Raw genomic sequence first — 16,023 nt, forward strand, 5'->3', positions numbered from 1 at the left:
GTGTTTGTGTGTGTGTGCGTGCGTGCGTGCGTGCGTGCGTGTGATTGTGATGAATACATGTTTAGATTGTGATGAATACATGTTTAGATTGTGATGAATACGTGTTTAAGGGTGCATTAAAGGGTGCCTTGAAATAATGTCGACACAATATGATACAGTCCTAAGACCACCTCCCCCGTCCGTACACCCCCCCCCCCCCCCCCCACCCCCACACACGCACACACACACACCCTCCTAAATAAATGACCAATCCCGAATTCATCATTTCCTTTGAACGTTTATAGTGCTACTACTACTACTACTACTACTACTACTACTACTACTACTACTACTGCTACTACTACTACTACTACTACTACAACCACCAACTAGGGAATTCATACCTCTAATCTGGACACGCTCACTCATAGCCATATCATTTGAAGGACTATAAGATGCACGTTTATTGCTACCAGTGGTATGAATTCGCTTTTACATATGATGGAACTCCCGAGGAACGGCGGAATTTGGTTCGCATTGCAGTGCGTTTTACAGACATTTATTTACTCAATAATGGTCCATATTAGCCATAGAAAACATAAAGAATACTTTCATTTATGTCATCGACGTTGTCGTTAGAAACACCAGCATCACCGTAACGTTGTCATACCAGAAGTATGTCGGACATGAAACTAGCTGAGGACAGTTTCATGGAACAATTTGTACTCGGTGACCTATGACTCGCGTCGTTTTAAACCGGAATTCATTATCGGACTTTGGATTTTTAATATATGTATAGTTACATGATAAGGGCTTCGAAACTTTCTACCTCTGCCGAATATTATAGCATATATTCTGATGCTTGCATTACTTTGCAATGTCAATTACGCCATAAACAGTATACATATCTTGTACTGTATATAGTTAGGTTTCATTGTCCAAGGAAACAGCGGGAATCAGCATGCCTCTCTTTCATTACCTTACAGGTGCGTTTCCTAAACATTCTCTTGACGGGGGTTAATTTTATTGACTTGTTCCCCGTATAGTGATGGTGCTTCATATATAAAGACTTGTCAATGATTTAGAGTGGGATTTGTTGAGAAGACGTGTTACGATGACTGTTCGGGTGACATTATGTGTGGTAAGTATAGCAGCTTGAAGATATCGTATTTCTGTATAATGGTTGACAATGCTTGACGGAAAGAGGTCCTTTTGTTTGACAAGCGACTCTATATTGCTAGGTGGTTAATCTTGTCTACTGACGTTTTAGTAATGCATCTTAATTATAATTACTTTATCATATAAGAGTTATTTGATTATCAGAATATGACGTACTATTTTCGATATTCTTTTAATTTCAGTGGCTTGTTTTTATCAACATTTATTCTACATATTGTAAAAAAATGTAATTTTATTTGTGAATCGTCAGCACCATACCTACCTGCTTACGGAAATATGGCTAATATTAAACTTCTTAATTTGTTAGCTTCTACACTTTTTAAGACTACTACTACTACTACTGCTAGGGAATCTATACCTCTTATCTAGACTCATTGGTTGAACTCCTTCACTCACACACATATCAATTGAAGGACTATACAAGATGCACGTTTATTGATACCAGTGGTATGAATTCGCTTGTACAAATGATGTAAGGATCTCAGCCCTTTGACGCATCGATGCTGTTTTTTGGAAACAGACACTTTATTCATGACTAATTTTTTGTATGTTTTTTTAATTCTTAGACCATACATAACAAAATGGTACACAAATTATTTTCAAACAGATAGCGATCGCTACGTCTGTCAGCCCGCAGGCCACAAAGTTGCGACTAAATTGGTCGCCATGGCGATCTAGTTTTGTATTTTGCGACTGGTATTTTCATGTCAGTCGCCAACTGGCTCCTTGTCTTTAATTACGTTTGGCGACTAAATATCTCTTGTCATTAGATATTAAAAAAGATCGTTTTTAATATAAGAGCGGTAACTTCAGTGAAAAAAATCGATATCAGAACATAATAACATCGACTAGATCACTGCTAGGCCATGTGTACTGTTTTCGCTTTCGATATGAAGCTCCATACCTGGAATGAAGGAAGCACTTTCTGTTATTAAGTAATGCACTAACAATGTGAAGAGTTTAGTACCCACGCATGTACTGTACGACATCCGCCCAGGTGACAGCTGTGGCGGTCGTTTCGCCGGTCAAAAACACGAAGTATTTTTCCATATTTGCGCAAGTCAAAACAACAACAAATCGTTGTCAATCGGCAAATGATGTATACCGTATTTTCTTTAGTATAGTGCGCACCCCTCTCTAGCGGATTCAGAATTTTTAGGGGAAAAAATTCGAATAGATCTTCCAAGCGCAGAAACAAAATTACACCGTAGATATATCTACCGCTTTAGCGAAGTCCGGCAAACGAACGGGTGATGAGAAACTTGGTCAGTACAAATTCGAGATTTGAGAGAAAAAATCACCAGACATGTTGATTTACCGTTTAAATTTTATTTTTTGTTCAGCTAGGCATTGATTTATATCCAGGATATACCATGTGTTTCTTCTCGTAAACTAAGCCGGACACAGCAATCAGCACACTCCGTCGCAGTGGTGACTCAGCATAACACCACTGCCACAGACTAATTTGCATATCACGTGACCGGACTTTTCTCTTGTTTGTAAACAAACGCGCATTTTCAGAAATCAGTATAGAACGGAATAATGCAAGTATTTGGGGGCGCTTTACAAATTGTTTTGCATAACTATATAGATAAGCTACTACAACAGCGACAGTGAGTTGCATGACAATATATATTTATGCATCAAAGTGACCATGTCAGCTCTCCGTTGGGCTTCGATGACAGCACGTGGAGCCGTACAACCAATGTAAACATAGGATAACTACGCAAAAACAAGTAGATTTTTACGTATTTGCATACTTTCTCAATGAAAGTTAACCATTCGTTGACATTTGTTTATGAAAATGTGTACTATGCTAGCTGGCTGCCGGCCGCATGGAACTCTGGGTAGGAGAGTGAGCGATCAGCTGTACACACATTTTCTTGGAATTTACCGGTGATTCAGTCAAGACACACCCAATGATATAACTTTACAGGATTTTAATGCAAGGATCGGCAAAAGTTGTATCTGAAACTATTTTTTTATCAGGAATAATATATTCCAATATCTTGTTAATTTAGATGCAGCTTTTACTAAACATATTTAAAATAATAATAACCCTAAGCGAAGCAGCTGATAGCAATTGCCGGGTATTATTTCTTACATGGAACCAGTCTGACCAGTCACCGTCAAGACTCCCGTTCACGTGATCGCGTGATCGCGAGAATTACGTTTTGACATAGAATCGTCTAACAAAAACAAATATGACTTTTAACGAGTCAAAGTATGGCATTTATGACATATGTATCCATTCTCTGTCAACTAAAGTTCGTTTCAAGGCGTCAATAGCGGTAATCTGACCGTGGTTTCTGTCAATAACGGTGAGTTGTGCGATCTTCCGATCGCTTCACACACGATTTCGCCGAAATTAATTAAAACAATATTAAAAGTAATTTTGAATAAAATTAATGAAATAAGTTACAAACATAAGTCCAGATATACAAAGAACACTTTTTATAGTCAGGCAGTGAAATTACATGATTAATATGCGTACTTCAGTATGGATTTGTTGACATGGTATTTCCGGTGTTACGTGCTCACGGTAATGTCTTTCCATGGGGGAAAAACATCAAAACTCATTATTTCGTGTATAATGCGCACCCCCTTCTGCACAGCTGTGGTTTTTTTTGGAAGATAATGCGCAGTATACTCAAGAAAATACGGAATGCTTTGAATGGCGAAGCTGACACGGAAGTTTCAGCGTCTGTCGACACGTTCGATGAACCAAAACCTGCAACTGGCACCGGTAAACTGTCAGATGATGTTACTGACACAATGTTCTAAAGCTTGTTTGTCTGAAAAACTCAAAAGCTTCAACAACAGTTGTTGTTCATGATATAAAACTAATTATTCAAACTCATGGATTTGTTTGTGTTTTGTTATGCAGAAGCTCAGTTAAATTACAAGTCATTACTTTTGGCTCCTTACATTTTGCCTTGGCTCCTTGAAATTCTATTTGGCTCCTTGAAAAAAAGATTTAGGAGCCAAGTGGCTCCTTTGAATTTTTTTTAACTTTGTGGCTGTTTATGTTACATGGATGGAAGGTAAGAAAAACTGCCGGCAAAAGAAAACATATACTTGAAAAACCAAAGCATTACAAACGTCACCAATACGTTACTAGACTGAAGACATCACAAACTTAAGGCCTAAAACACAACAATGATAGCGAATAAAATACATCACCATCAAATAACCGTTTCTTGTTTGTTTCATTTTTCGCCACCTTCAAACCTAGGTGTATACTTTCTATTGCTCGACAGTCTAATCTTAGAGACCATCCATCTGGTTTTTATTGGGGTACGGGTGGGTGTGAAATGTTTCTGAGAACAATATATTTTCCCTGTTGCATCCATCAAACTATTTTGAATGGGGTCCATCATCTATCGCAACCATACTGCAGTGTCGAAGTTTCAAATAAAATGTCACGGGTTTGTTGAAGCTGACATCACATTCACACGAAATAGCTTTGTAAATGAGACGATTCCTATATCAAGACATGCGACTGTAATGTTTCCAGCATCAGTCCAGATTATATCAAGTTTACTGTTTACAATCACTGGATTGTCTGGTCAAGACTCGATTATTTACAGACCGACGCCATATAGCTGGAATACTGCTGTGAGTGGAGTTAAACAACAAACAAACAAACAAACAAACATTAGATAATCTGTTTTCTGTTTCTGTATTATAATGTGAGTATGTCACTTTTATTTCGACCCCCCCCCCAAAATATACAAGATGCGATTCAAATATGTCTAATTTGTGGAAATATATCAGTGGTGCATAACTTTCCAGACGACAAGCCTCAATGTATTGACACAGCAACCAAGTTATAAAGCGAGCTGGTTAAATGGTTCTAAGTGTTTGTGAAGTTTGGTCCTCAAACAACAAATAAACAAAAGTCAATTCAAAACACTATACGACACCGAGACATTGACTCGTCAAAACTTAGCATGCGAATCAATAGTAAGTTTGTTTTAATAAGATAATTTTTATACCACAATATTTAAGACACAGGCAGCAAGCCAGGCACCACTAAGTTCTGTTATTTCTGAATTTTGATGCATAAACTATGTTATAATACAAATTCATAAAACTAGAAAAATAACAAATGACCTTGAAATATATTTACCATGTAAAATTATCATTCGTTCTCCGGGAAGTATGGATGCGACATAAAAACAACTAAAGGCGATAACTAAGGAAAGTGATAAAATAATTCACAAATTATACAGTCTGAGATTTATGGGTAGAGCCCCGCTGAGATGATTTATTGCCTTTGTGGATTAAAGCATAACAGTCCGTGGCAGCGTTACTTGGTCATAAAGTATCCGCGAGTCCGCCTGTCAGCTGGTACAGTGACGTTAATTGGACCTGTCAATCAAGCAAACGTGTTATGAATCTACGAATATGTATGTTAACGACGGGTTTGTTTTCAGCACGACTGCAGTCGCAGCATTTTGTAATGGGGTCTACACTCCACTCGTCAGTTCAGGTGTACTTGGGCGTAACATTACCGTATCTTGAATTGTTTGATAGGCATGACTTAGTTGACTGATAACAAAGTAGACACAATTTATGGATCAAACTTTTTAAATTACTGTAAAAGCGACGTTTCGGTTTAGATCCTTGCACCGTTGTCCATCAAGTCACTGTGAAGGCGACGTTTCGGTATAGATCCTTATACCGTTGCCAAGCAAGTCACTGTGAAGGCGACGTTTCGGTATAGATCCTTATACCGTCGTCCATCAAGTCACTGTGAAGTCGACGCTTTAGTATAGATCCTTATACCGTTGTCCATCAAGTCACTGTGAAGGCGACGTTTCGGTATAGATCCTTATACCGTTGTCCATCAAGTCACTGTGAAGGCGACGTTTCGGTATAGATCCTTATACTGTTGTCAAGCAAGTCACTGTGAAGTCGACGCTTTAGTATAGATCCTTATACCGTTGTCCATCAAGTCACTGTGAAGTCGACGCTTTAGTATAGATCCTTATACCGTTGTCCATCAAGTCACTGTGAAGGCGACGTTTCGGTATAGATCCTTATACCGTTGTCCATCAAGTCACTGTGAAGGCGACGTTTCGGTATAGATCCTTATACTGTTGTCCATCAAGTCACTGTGAAGGCGACGTTTCGGTATAGATCCTTATACTGTTGTCAAGCAAGTCACTGTGAAGTCGACGCTTTAGTATAGATCCTTATACCGTTGTCCATCAAGTCACTGTGAAGGCGACGTTTCGGTATAGATCCTTATACTGTTGTCCATCAAGTCACTGTGAAGGCGACGTTTCGGTATAGATCCTTATACCGTTGTCCATCAAGTCACTGTGAAGGCGACGTTTCGGTATAGATCCTTATACCGTTGTCCATCAAGTCACTGTGAAGGCGACGTTTCGGTATAGATCCTTATACCGTTGTCCATCAAGTCAATGTGAAGTCGACGTTTCGGTATAGATCCTTATACTGTTGTCCATCAAGTCACTGTGAAGGCGACGTTTCGGTATAGATCCTTATACCGTTGTCCATCAAGTCAATGTGAAGGCGACGTTTCGGTATAGATCCTTATACCGTTGTCCATCAAGTCACTGTGAAGGCGACGTTTCGGTATAGATCCTTATACCGTTGTCCATCAAGTCACTGTGAAGGCGACGTTTCGGTATAGATCCTTATACTGTTGTCAAGCAAGTCACTGTGAAGGCGACGTTTCGGTATAGATCCTTATACCGTTGTCCATCAAGTCACTGTGAAGGCGACGTTTCGGTATAGATCCGTATACCGCTGTCAAGCAAGACTTGCTTGACAACGAAAGTCTTGCTTGACAGCGGTATATAGATCTATACCCAAACGTCGCCTTGGCAGTAATTTAAGAAGTTGTTATCCATAAATTGTGTCTACTTTGAATACCATATCTTATCTTGTTTATGTCATACAGGAAGCCTATAGACGCAGACTCAATCTAGTCTGTGAATGGTACCTGGTCAGCTTTAAACACATATACATGAGCATGGGTGGATTTAATTGTGGTTTGATGAATACAGAGATGGATTGTCAGGTAATAATACAGTTAATGATTGTTTACAGTTCAGGCGCGCTGAGCACTATTCATTACCTGCCATGACGGGGCACATGTAGAATAGGCGGGCATCGAACGCTTGGGGCGTGACGGGCAAAACTATCCGGCTATTCGTACTGCTCGCATGAGAATACAAATGCAGCAAAATCTCCTGTGATTAATTGTTATCTCTTCAGTTTTCAACCTTGGGGTTTGGGAGCCGGCGTGGGTAGTTTGTTTGTTTGTTTGTGGTTGTATAACGCCGCACTCAGCAATAATCCGGTTATATGACGGCGGTCTGTAAATAATCGAGTCTAGACCAGACAATTCAGTGATTGACATCATGATTATAGATCTACACAACTGGGATACGATGGCATGCCTAAACCATGTCAGCGAGCCTGACCACCCGATCCCGTTAGTCGCATCTTATGTCAAGCATAGTCGCCTTTTACGGCAAGGATGGGTTGCTGAAGACCTATTCTACCCCTGATCTTCACGGGTCGCGGTTGGTAGTGGAGTGTTGGCATCCGTATCGATGACTTGGTTGACTGTGTGTCATCGTACTCCTGGAGCATTGGATGTTGCCCATAATATCAATCACTGGTCTGTCTAGCCCAGACTGGATACTTACAAGGACGCCGTTATCCAAGTGGCACATTGCAGACTACAGCTTTAAACAAATATATATACCATACGACATTGGTACAAATAAAGTTTGAAGTTTGTTCAAGAGGAGTTGAATTTCTTATATTTTAACTAAGTGTACTTACATAAGCATTTTCTGAACATGTAAAAAATCGGGACTTGTGCCTTTCCAGTGATATAGGGGATGAGTTAGTGGTGACGTATATATGCTCAGAATGCTTTTCATATGTCATGTATATATCACTGAAGCATGTCAAACGCGTTGTCATGCCTTCTTAAACGGCGTGACAGTCATAAGAGGCCATTTGCTTTAATTTCATGTTGGAGGAAAGCCAAATATTTACCACTTTGGTGAAACAGGCGCGGCCATGGTCCTGACAAACAAAGGACCGTAATCTGACCAATCTCATTAAAATCACATCTTAGTTTTCGCTATCGCTAAACAAACATCTGAGGACATCCCATTACGGGTCACGTGAGAACGACCTTTCATCCAACCAATCAAACGTCACTTAGCAGATCATGAAAGTGACAGTCGGAATGTGTTTTCTAATCATGCAACCTCGAAAACGTTAACACGGGGTATTCAAAACGACAGTTACTGCCCATACGGCTGATTCCGTCAAAATTATCGTCTATTTTCGTCTAGGATAAACATTTGAACGGAGGAGGCGTTGCACAGAACGTCGGAAGCACTGCCATACAATGTCAACCATATGTTATCCATTCCGGAATGTTCGTTTGATCAGTTTTCAAAATTTTAATCGAGAACTGTGTCAATATATTTTTCAAGCGTAGTTTGAAATGGTTGGAACGAGTGCCGTGAAGCTCGAGAAAGCTGCTTTCTAATTGGCTGATGTCGACTTCTTGTTAGTCAGTTTCAGTGGTCGGTCAAAGTTCGCGAAAGGTCGTTCTGACGTGACCCGTAATGGGATGTCTTTGTTTAGCGGCAGCGAGAACTTAGATCTGATTTTAAAGAGATTGGTAATCTGACATACAGCCAGCAGATCATGACAGCAAAGGGACGTAACTCCGAACATAGGACATAGTCCTTGTTCACATTGTCCTCAGCATGCAACAGCATGCGATGAACTGCGATGACGAAGACGATATACGCCTGCGTCAATGAACCAGTGTATACTAAAGAGTTCAAAGTAAAATGTAAAATCACCACATTCTAATATTATTTACATGTAACCAACAGATGACGATGGCCGTTCTCGGTCATGTGACTGGTCAGTATTTTGGCCCGACCACGCACTTCAGGGGGATTGGTCGACGTTTCCCCAGTTTCCTCAGAGGGTCGCAGAGAGCGGGGGCTTGCGATGACCCCTGCAAGGTGAGCTTCCAGTGTCCAGGGTTTTGTTTGAGGTGGATAGAACATAACAGAACTGAACGATGACATTAGGGTGCACTCTTCGTCAGTGAGATATGCGATGTTTTCACCATTAACGATCTTGTAGTGAGTGAGTATGGTTTTACGCCGCTTTTAGCAATATTTCAGCAATATCACGGCGGGGGACACCAGAAATGGGCTTCACACATTGTACCCATGTCGGGAATCGAACCCAGGTCTTCGGCGTGACGAGCGAACGCTTTAACCACTAGGCTACCCGACCGCCCCAACGATCTTGTAGTTTTGTGTTAAATGTTTTTAATGATTTCTTGAACTGAGAGCGTTATTGACACTCATCGTAGCAGCTAGATCAGTAAAATCCATCACCACCCGCTACAGTCACTTAATCACACGCGGCTCGAGCCTTCAAGCATGTTGGTGTCTTTTCTCTGCCTAGCGGTCGGCATTAGGGCATAAAGTAGGAACTGGTCGGCTCGGAGGTAGTAAACTGTGTCTGTGTGGAGTATCCATGTTAAACTGTGGCTTGGTATCTCAGTGGGTTAGCACTGTAAGACCGGCATTAGTCCGGACGAATACAAGAACAAGGGACGCACATACACACGCAGGCACGGGCGCGCACACACACACACACACGCACGCGCGCACTGACGCACGCACGCACAGACGCACGCACACACACCATATGTCACTGCTGTGTGTTTTATAATCGTTCCAGTCCATGACGTGTTCCTCTGGATCAACTTGCCGCATCGTCCAGAGTCAGTGCCTCATCTCTCCGTGTCCCTTGGTGCCACGGTGTATACGTGAGTATACTACGATTTAGTTGAGAGAATATGGAGATGCTTGCGAGAGTGAATTAAACCTAATTTAATTTCTCCCCTATTTTGTGAGTTATTTATCTTTGATGTCTTTGTATGTGTTTGAATGTGTGAAGAAACATACACAATTGCAATCCACATGTCACCTCGAATTAAACCTACGCCCAATATTTGTCTTTTGTAATGTAAGATGTAAATACATGTTTCTATCCCGTGCAAAGTATCTCTTTGTTTACCAGGGGATAGGTATGCCGAGGACAAGGTGCTTGTGAACCCATGCTTGGTCAACCGACCTGTCATGGCCGCCAGTGGGAATGAACTCGGCGGGTGTGTAGACGCCGGGTCAACAACGTGTTCAATCGGCAGTAAATGTACCCGAGCTTTGTACGGACAGGGCTCAAAATGCTGCTATGCTCCGTTTGGATGCCAGTATAAAAGTAAGTGTTCATGTATGTGAAATATGACTGGATATTAAATGCAAATCAACTTGATTGATTGATTGTTTGTTGTTTAACGCCGCACTCAGCAATATTCCAGCTATATGACGGTGGTCTGTAAATAATAGAGTCTGGACCTGACAGTCCAGTGATTGATATCATGAGCATCGATCCACGGAAATGGGATACGATGACATGCATCAACCAAGTCAGCGAGCCTGACCACCCGATCCCGTTAGTCGCCTCTTACGACAAGCATAGTCCCCTTTTACGGCAAGCATGGGTTGCTGAAGACCTATTCTACCCCGGATCTTCACGGGTCAAATAACTTGAATGATGTAACGATATTTAACATCATTCAACTACCTGTATATGTCCATTATAGATAAAGGATAAGATGTAAACCCATATCATTAAGCAAACTTTACTAGATAGATGTTGCCATTATACAATTCTCTACCGGGTTAATTAAAACGGTTTGTAATCAACGAATGGATTTATTACTTCACTATCCCGATCTCTGAGGCACAAGGTGTTTGACAGTGTCACTTCCAAAAGTGTAAACTCGAGAAAAACAACATGCAAGGGTTTCAGAATAATATTAACATATTTCAGAGCCTGCAACCCACCAGTCTGGAGTCAAACCACAGCCCACCAACACAACATCCACATACTGTCCCTCCACCACTACCCACACGACCTGTGAGAAAGGCTGCATCGTCTCAGCGGACTGCAAACATGGCTACGTCTGTTGTCCGACAGCATGCGGAACCTTGTCGTGTGCGCTTCCAAAGGGTTCAACTGTGAGCACGCACAGGGGTTTACTGAGAAGTGAACGCAGAGGAGTCAAGCCCGTCCATGTTGCCACCCACATCAGACGCCCAGTCGTCGTAGGGAGAAACCGGGGCAGTGTTGCCGTACGGTCAAGTTTTGTTCCGAAAAGATCCGGTTTGTATCCGACCAGAGGTGCTCTGCTCGCCACCAGCTCAAACAGAGTATCACCCGGACAATGCCGAAACATGCTTCAGTATCGGTCGTGTCGGAACCAATGTTCTGAAGATTCTCACTGTGGTGTTGGTAAATGCTGCCAAACACGTTGCGGAACCAGGATATGTACCTACGGCAGGTTCGGGAGGTATTTTGGCTGACATACACTTAAATGAGTTCTTCATGATATGATTTCCAAGACTTCTTTATTCAATTGTATCAACGTTCCCCATCATGGTGAAAGCAGTTGTGCAGAATTAGGAGGCATCAACCATGTCAATAAATTGTTAACGTCTGTACAGCGATTGATTCCAGAATCTTCCTTGGGTTGCCGGTTTAAGTTTTCTTAAAATTCCTTATAATATGTTGTGGTTATTAATTGTTTTGGTACCAAATCCATAATGCAGTTGAATACTTGGTTTTTGTGCAATGGGGCGGAATATATATATATATATATATATATATATATATATATATATATATATATATATATTGTTCATGAAATATGGGGGCGGTGGGGTAGCCTAGTGGTTAAAGCGTTCGCTCGTCACGCCGAAGACCTGGGTTCGATTCCCGACATGGGTACAATGTGTGAAGCCCATTTCTGGTGTTCCCCGCCGTGATAAGGCTGTAATATTGCTAAAAGTGGCGTAAAACCATACTCACTCACTCATCAAATAAGTTCAATATTACCATGAATATAAATGAATTGTCGCCTCAGTGAAATAAAATATTTTATCGCGATGTATAAAATGGCCGTGAATTCTTTTCACCCAATTCATTTTGTACTTATCTCTATATTGTTTTTCTTGAATAAAATTGGTTTGACCAGAAAATCAGATTTTGCTTTTCAAAACCGCTGACCTCATGTTGTGCCCTAAAACACTGATCTTATCGTGTGTGTAGAAGTATCTACTATTTTGATGTTCTACCATAACACTTTCAGGTGCAAACGAGACACCCACTAAGCCTGCTATTTACGTGTTGTCAGCACTTGTTATGTAGAGTGTCGTCAGCACTTGTTATGTAGAGTGTCGTCAGCACTTGCTATATAGAGCGTCGTCAGCACTTGCTATGTAGAGTGTCGTCAGCACTTGCTATGTAGAGTGTCGTCAGCACTTGCTATACAGAGTGTCGTCAGCACTTGCTATATAGAGTGTCGGGTGGTCAGGCTCGCTGACTTGGTTGATGCATGTCATCGTATCCCAACTGAGTGGATCGTACTCATGACGTCAATCACTGGATTGTCTGGGCCAGGCTCGATTATTTACAGACCGCTGTCATATAGCGGGAATATTGCTAAATGCGCGTTAAACAACAAACAAACGAAACAATATAGAGTTATAGAGAGTTTCGTGTTAGCAGCCTTATAATGGATATAATTTTGCAAAACTCTTATCTGTTTCTCTTTATAAGAAAGAAATGTTATTCTTATGGCTCAAAATAAGCCGGCTAAATTCAATCCGTACAACGATGCCTCTAACCTTCAAAACTGATACAGTCAAATTGTTGACATATTAAATACATCACTGTTGACGTGTCGTGTCGTGTCGTAGCGTCACACGATAATGAACTGAAAGCATATCATTGGAGGAGCCATGGCGACCCGACACAGTGTTGTCGATAAAAAAACTATTTCCTTACAACTGCTGGTGTATAAAGTGTGGGTAATAAATATATAATGATATGCGCATCGTACTCGTGGCAGAATTTATGTGTTTTTTCAGAATGCAAGAATTCTGACAAGATTTTTCGTAAAGTTGTTATGGATAAACACACTTTTGTAATAATATATATAATAATAATATATTTATTTGCCTTGTCAGGTTATAAATGCTGGCCACGAATACACACAAATCGGTATTCATAATATTGTTCATATTTTAGGCCAACAAACGTCAAGGGGCCATCACCGTTTACATAAATGGTTTCAGTTTAATCAGACAAAAGTATACCCGCAAAACAAGATGGGTTCTATATTTTATTGCACGTACATTATATCATCAGAGACAAGGACAATTCTAGGTATAGACAATTTTGCATACTCATTAGATTACAGTGTAACTTTTATAGACACTTAAATACAGTTATATACATACACGGTGGGAGCAAGGATCAGATGCTTTGTTGGGATGTATTCAGTCCTAGTCGTTAAGTGGCAATGTTTCCAGAGAGGCACTATGATGACAGATGGAATGTTGTCAGGCTATGGTCAGGTTGGTGTGGAGCACTAGAGTGTCTTTAGATGACGCCATTCTTGGACGCACGTGGACTGACATTTATATATCTTCTTATGGAGTAGATATAATCTCCATATTATCACCATCACCGACATTGATGGACAGCTTGATGACGACCGACCACACACAGATATCTTCATACTGACCGGCTGCAAAAAATATTTCTTTATGCGTGATGACGTACATCCCTGGGACGGGTATCTTTACGATGACAGACGGTCATACAGTTACTTCATGATGACCGGCAGTATGTCCGATGATCAACAACACAAAGGTGTCGCCGTGAACGACCGTCAGATGATATCTTTATCATGGCCGACAGAAAACAGACATGTCGTCAGGTGGACCGCCTTCTTGTCACTGTAACGTTAGGGGATGTTTCAAGTAGTGCGGGCTCTCTGTAAAGATCTTGCCTGGAAAACAGAACGAAGTTCGTGAACCCCTTACCAAATTCAAATGAAGAATCGAAAAATTAGCATAGAATTACGATTGTCGGGATCGTTGTGTGTGATGACAAAATCTGCGGTCAATGCTATCTGCTGCCTCAGACCCAGCGTCTTGTCACCTTCTACTTGAGAGTATGTTTCATCTGTGACTGGTGACCTAAGCGTCAGATCAATTCGAACCAGCCGCAGAAAATAAAGCCGATGTTCGTGGTTTAAAAAATCACCCAACATTTTACAAGATACTGCGTATACCTTTCGTGTTAAACATATACCGGTAGTTGTGATTGCAAAATAGTTATGAAAAAAACTTTGGGGCACGGTCAAATAGCATCTGAACAATAACATTTCTATGTTCTTTTCAGCATTGTAGTTTCACCGTCACCGTCCTGTAAGCCAACTGAACAACACAAAAATATACCGCAAACAGGGGCCATATCCGCGGGCTGGACACACTTGTAGTACTAGCACTAAGTCATCGTAGGGATACGACCATCGTAAGGCTATTTCAAAGTCTGGGAGTAACGATCGTCGTAGTGCTAAGATCATTTTGTGCAAGTGGGCATTGGTTTACATTCTCCGGTTAAGATGTTTCATTACTTTCGAGACAATGTACCTACTAAAATTGGAGTTTATGGGTTAGGTTTTAAATACCACGAGCTGCCTCTCCGCGATATAACGGCTTGAAAGCAAACTCCCTCAACCTCTTACTCATTAAAACCCGAGAATAAAATTTGCTATTAATTCCATTTGCCCGGAGCACAGTGTCCCTTTAAGACAAATATACTGAGTCGTGTATCTTACCTTGTTCCAAGCTCCTAACCTTGTATGAGACGTGACAGGGTACCTAAAATGTCTGTGGATCGAGACCTTTGGGTAACCCGGGTAGCGCATTCATTCTGGCAGGAAGTAGTGCAATGGCTGGCGTAGGGACACAAGAAACAGAAAGCGTGGCTACAACTTGGTCCACAGTCAGTTGCATAAGAACAGAGAGAGCAATATTGGCAAAGGTCCTTCCCCTTCTGATTCACGATGGAGTCCAAGGAGAACGAGTTGACTTCCATGCTGATTACAGACAGACACACGAGTGCAGCAACGATCTTCAGCATCTTGTCTGTTGTAACGCCTTGGGATCAGATGGACTCAACTATTGTCGACTGTGAATACTACCTGTTATATACTAACTGACAGCCTTCCATGGCAATTAATGTTTTTGTGGTCTAGATGGACGAATCCAAACTAAAGGGTGGGTAGGTTGAGACGCGGATGCGAAAACATACGAGTTTAAAATAACCTACGTAATGATTTAAATATTAAATTATTGTGATTGTATTATTTCTGAATACATTTAATAAGAAAATACTGGTTTATTATTATTAAACTCTCATTTCTAGGTTCAGTTCTCACCGTATGTCCCCTTTGTTTTTAAAATAATAGGACGACCAACTGTATCTTTCGTCAGTCGTTGTAAATATGACATACCTTCGAATTACAGGATTGAGACAAGATGTCGCCCCGAGGTACAGCTATCCGGAAGCGATGTGTCACGTGTCTATAAAACATGGGTCATCCGCAAGTTACGGTGATTACTTGTAACACATACGTGTCAAGTCAACTACGAGCGTGTTAATGTTTTTTATTTTCTGCTTAAAATAATGCAATATTTTGTTTGCTTTCGTGATACACATCTGTTTTGATTCTTGTACATGACTTTGTTATAAATTTCGTCCCAAATGCGTGCATTAAAGAAGAGGATTTGTATATGTCATTATACACAGCTGATACAAAGTTTTGTATATCCAATGTTTCCACTTGCAGGCGTTACATGGACGCAATGTGACACCAAATGTTACAGACCACCTCAACTTATGATGTAATAG

At 40.9% G+C, this 16,023-nt stretch overlaps 1 protein-coding gene and 1 long non-coding RNA gene across 2 annotated transcripts; one reads left to right on the forward strand and one right to left on the reverse strand.

Moving 5' to 3' along the window:
* The first annotated feature begins 903 nt into the window (after nucleotides 1–903).
* LOC124127518 lies at nucleotides 904–11,824 on the forward strand. Its single transcript, XM_046490907.2, has 5 exons — nucleotides 904–1,120; nucleotides 9,066–9,200; nucleotides 9,934–10,021; nucleotides 10,276–10,473; nucleotides 11,089–11,824. Exons 1-5 carry the CDS (start codon nucleotides 1,094–1,096, stop codon nucleotides 11,619–11,621), a joined length of 981 nt encoding a protein of 326 aa, XP_046346863.2. The 5' UTR covers nucleotides 904–1,093; the 3' UTR covers nucleotides 11,622–11,824.
* Nucleotides 11,825–13,428: 1,604 nt separating this feature from the next.
* On the reverse strand, nucleotides 13,429–15,456 carry LOC124127513. The gene is made up of 2 exons (XR_006859978.2): nucleotides 14,948–15,456; nucleotides 13,429–14,113 (listed from the first exon to the last, which is right to left on the reverse strand). It is a non-coding gene; the product is annotated as an uncharacterized LOC124127513 (long non-coding RNA).
* Between the last annotated feature and the right edge of the window lie 567 nt (nucleotides 15,457–16,023).

The sequence above is a fragment of the Haliotis rufescens genome, unplaced genomic scaffold, assembly GCF_023055435.1.
Source record: "Haliotis rufescens isolate VD_foot unplaced genomic scaffold, xgHalRufe1.0.p SCAF_5, whole genome shotgun sequence".
In the NCBI taxonomy this organism is placed as follows: Eukaryota; Metazoa; Mollusca; class Gastropoda; order Lepetellida; family Haliotidae; genus Haliotis; species Haliotis rufescens.

Bases quoted from the DNA above. Each gene is read 5' to 3' on its own strand.
- LOC124127518 (XM_046490907.2), top strand. From the start codon at position 1,094: ATGACTGTTCGGGTGACATTATGTGTG. The intron at 9,201-9,933 runs GTGAGCTTCCAG...TAATCGTTCCAG, and splicing joins CTTGCGATGACCCCTGCAAG to TCCATGACGTGTTCCTCTGG. The intron at 10,022-10,275 runs GTGAGTATACTA...TTTGTTTACCAG, and splicing joins CTTGGTGCCACGGTGTATAC to GGGATAGGTATGCCGAGGAC.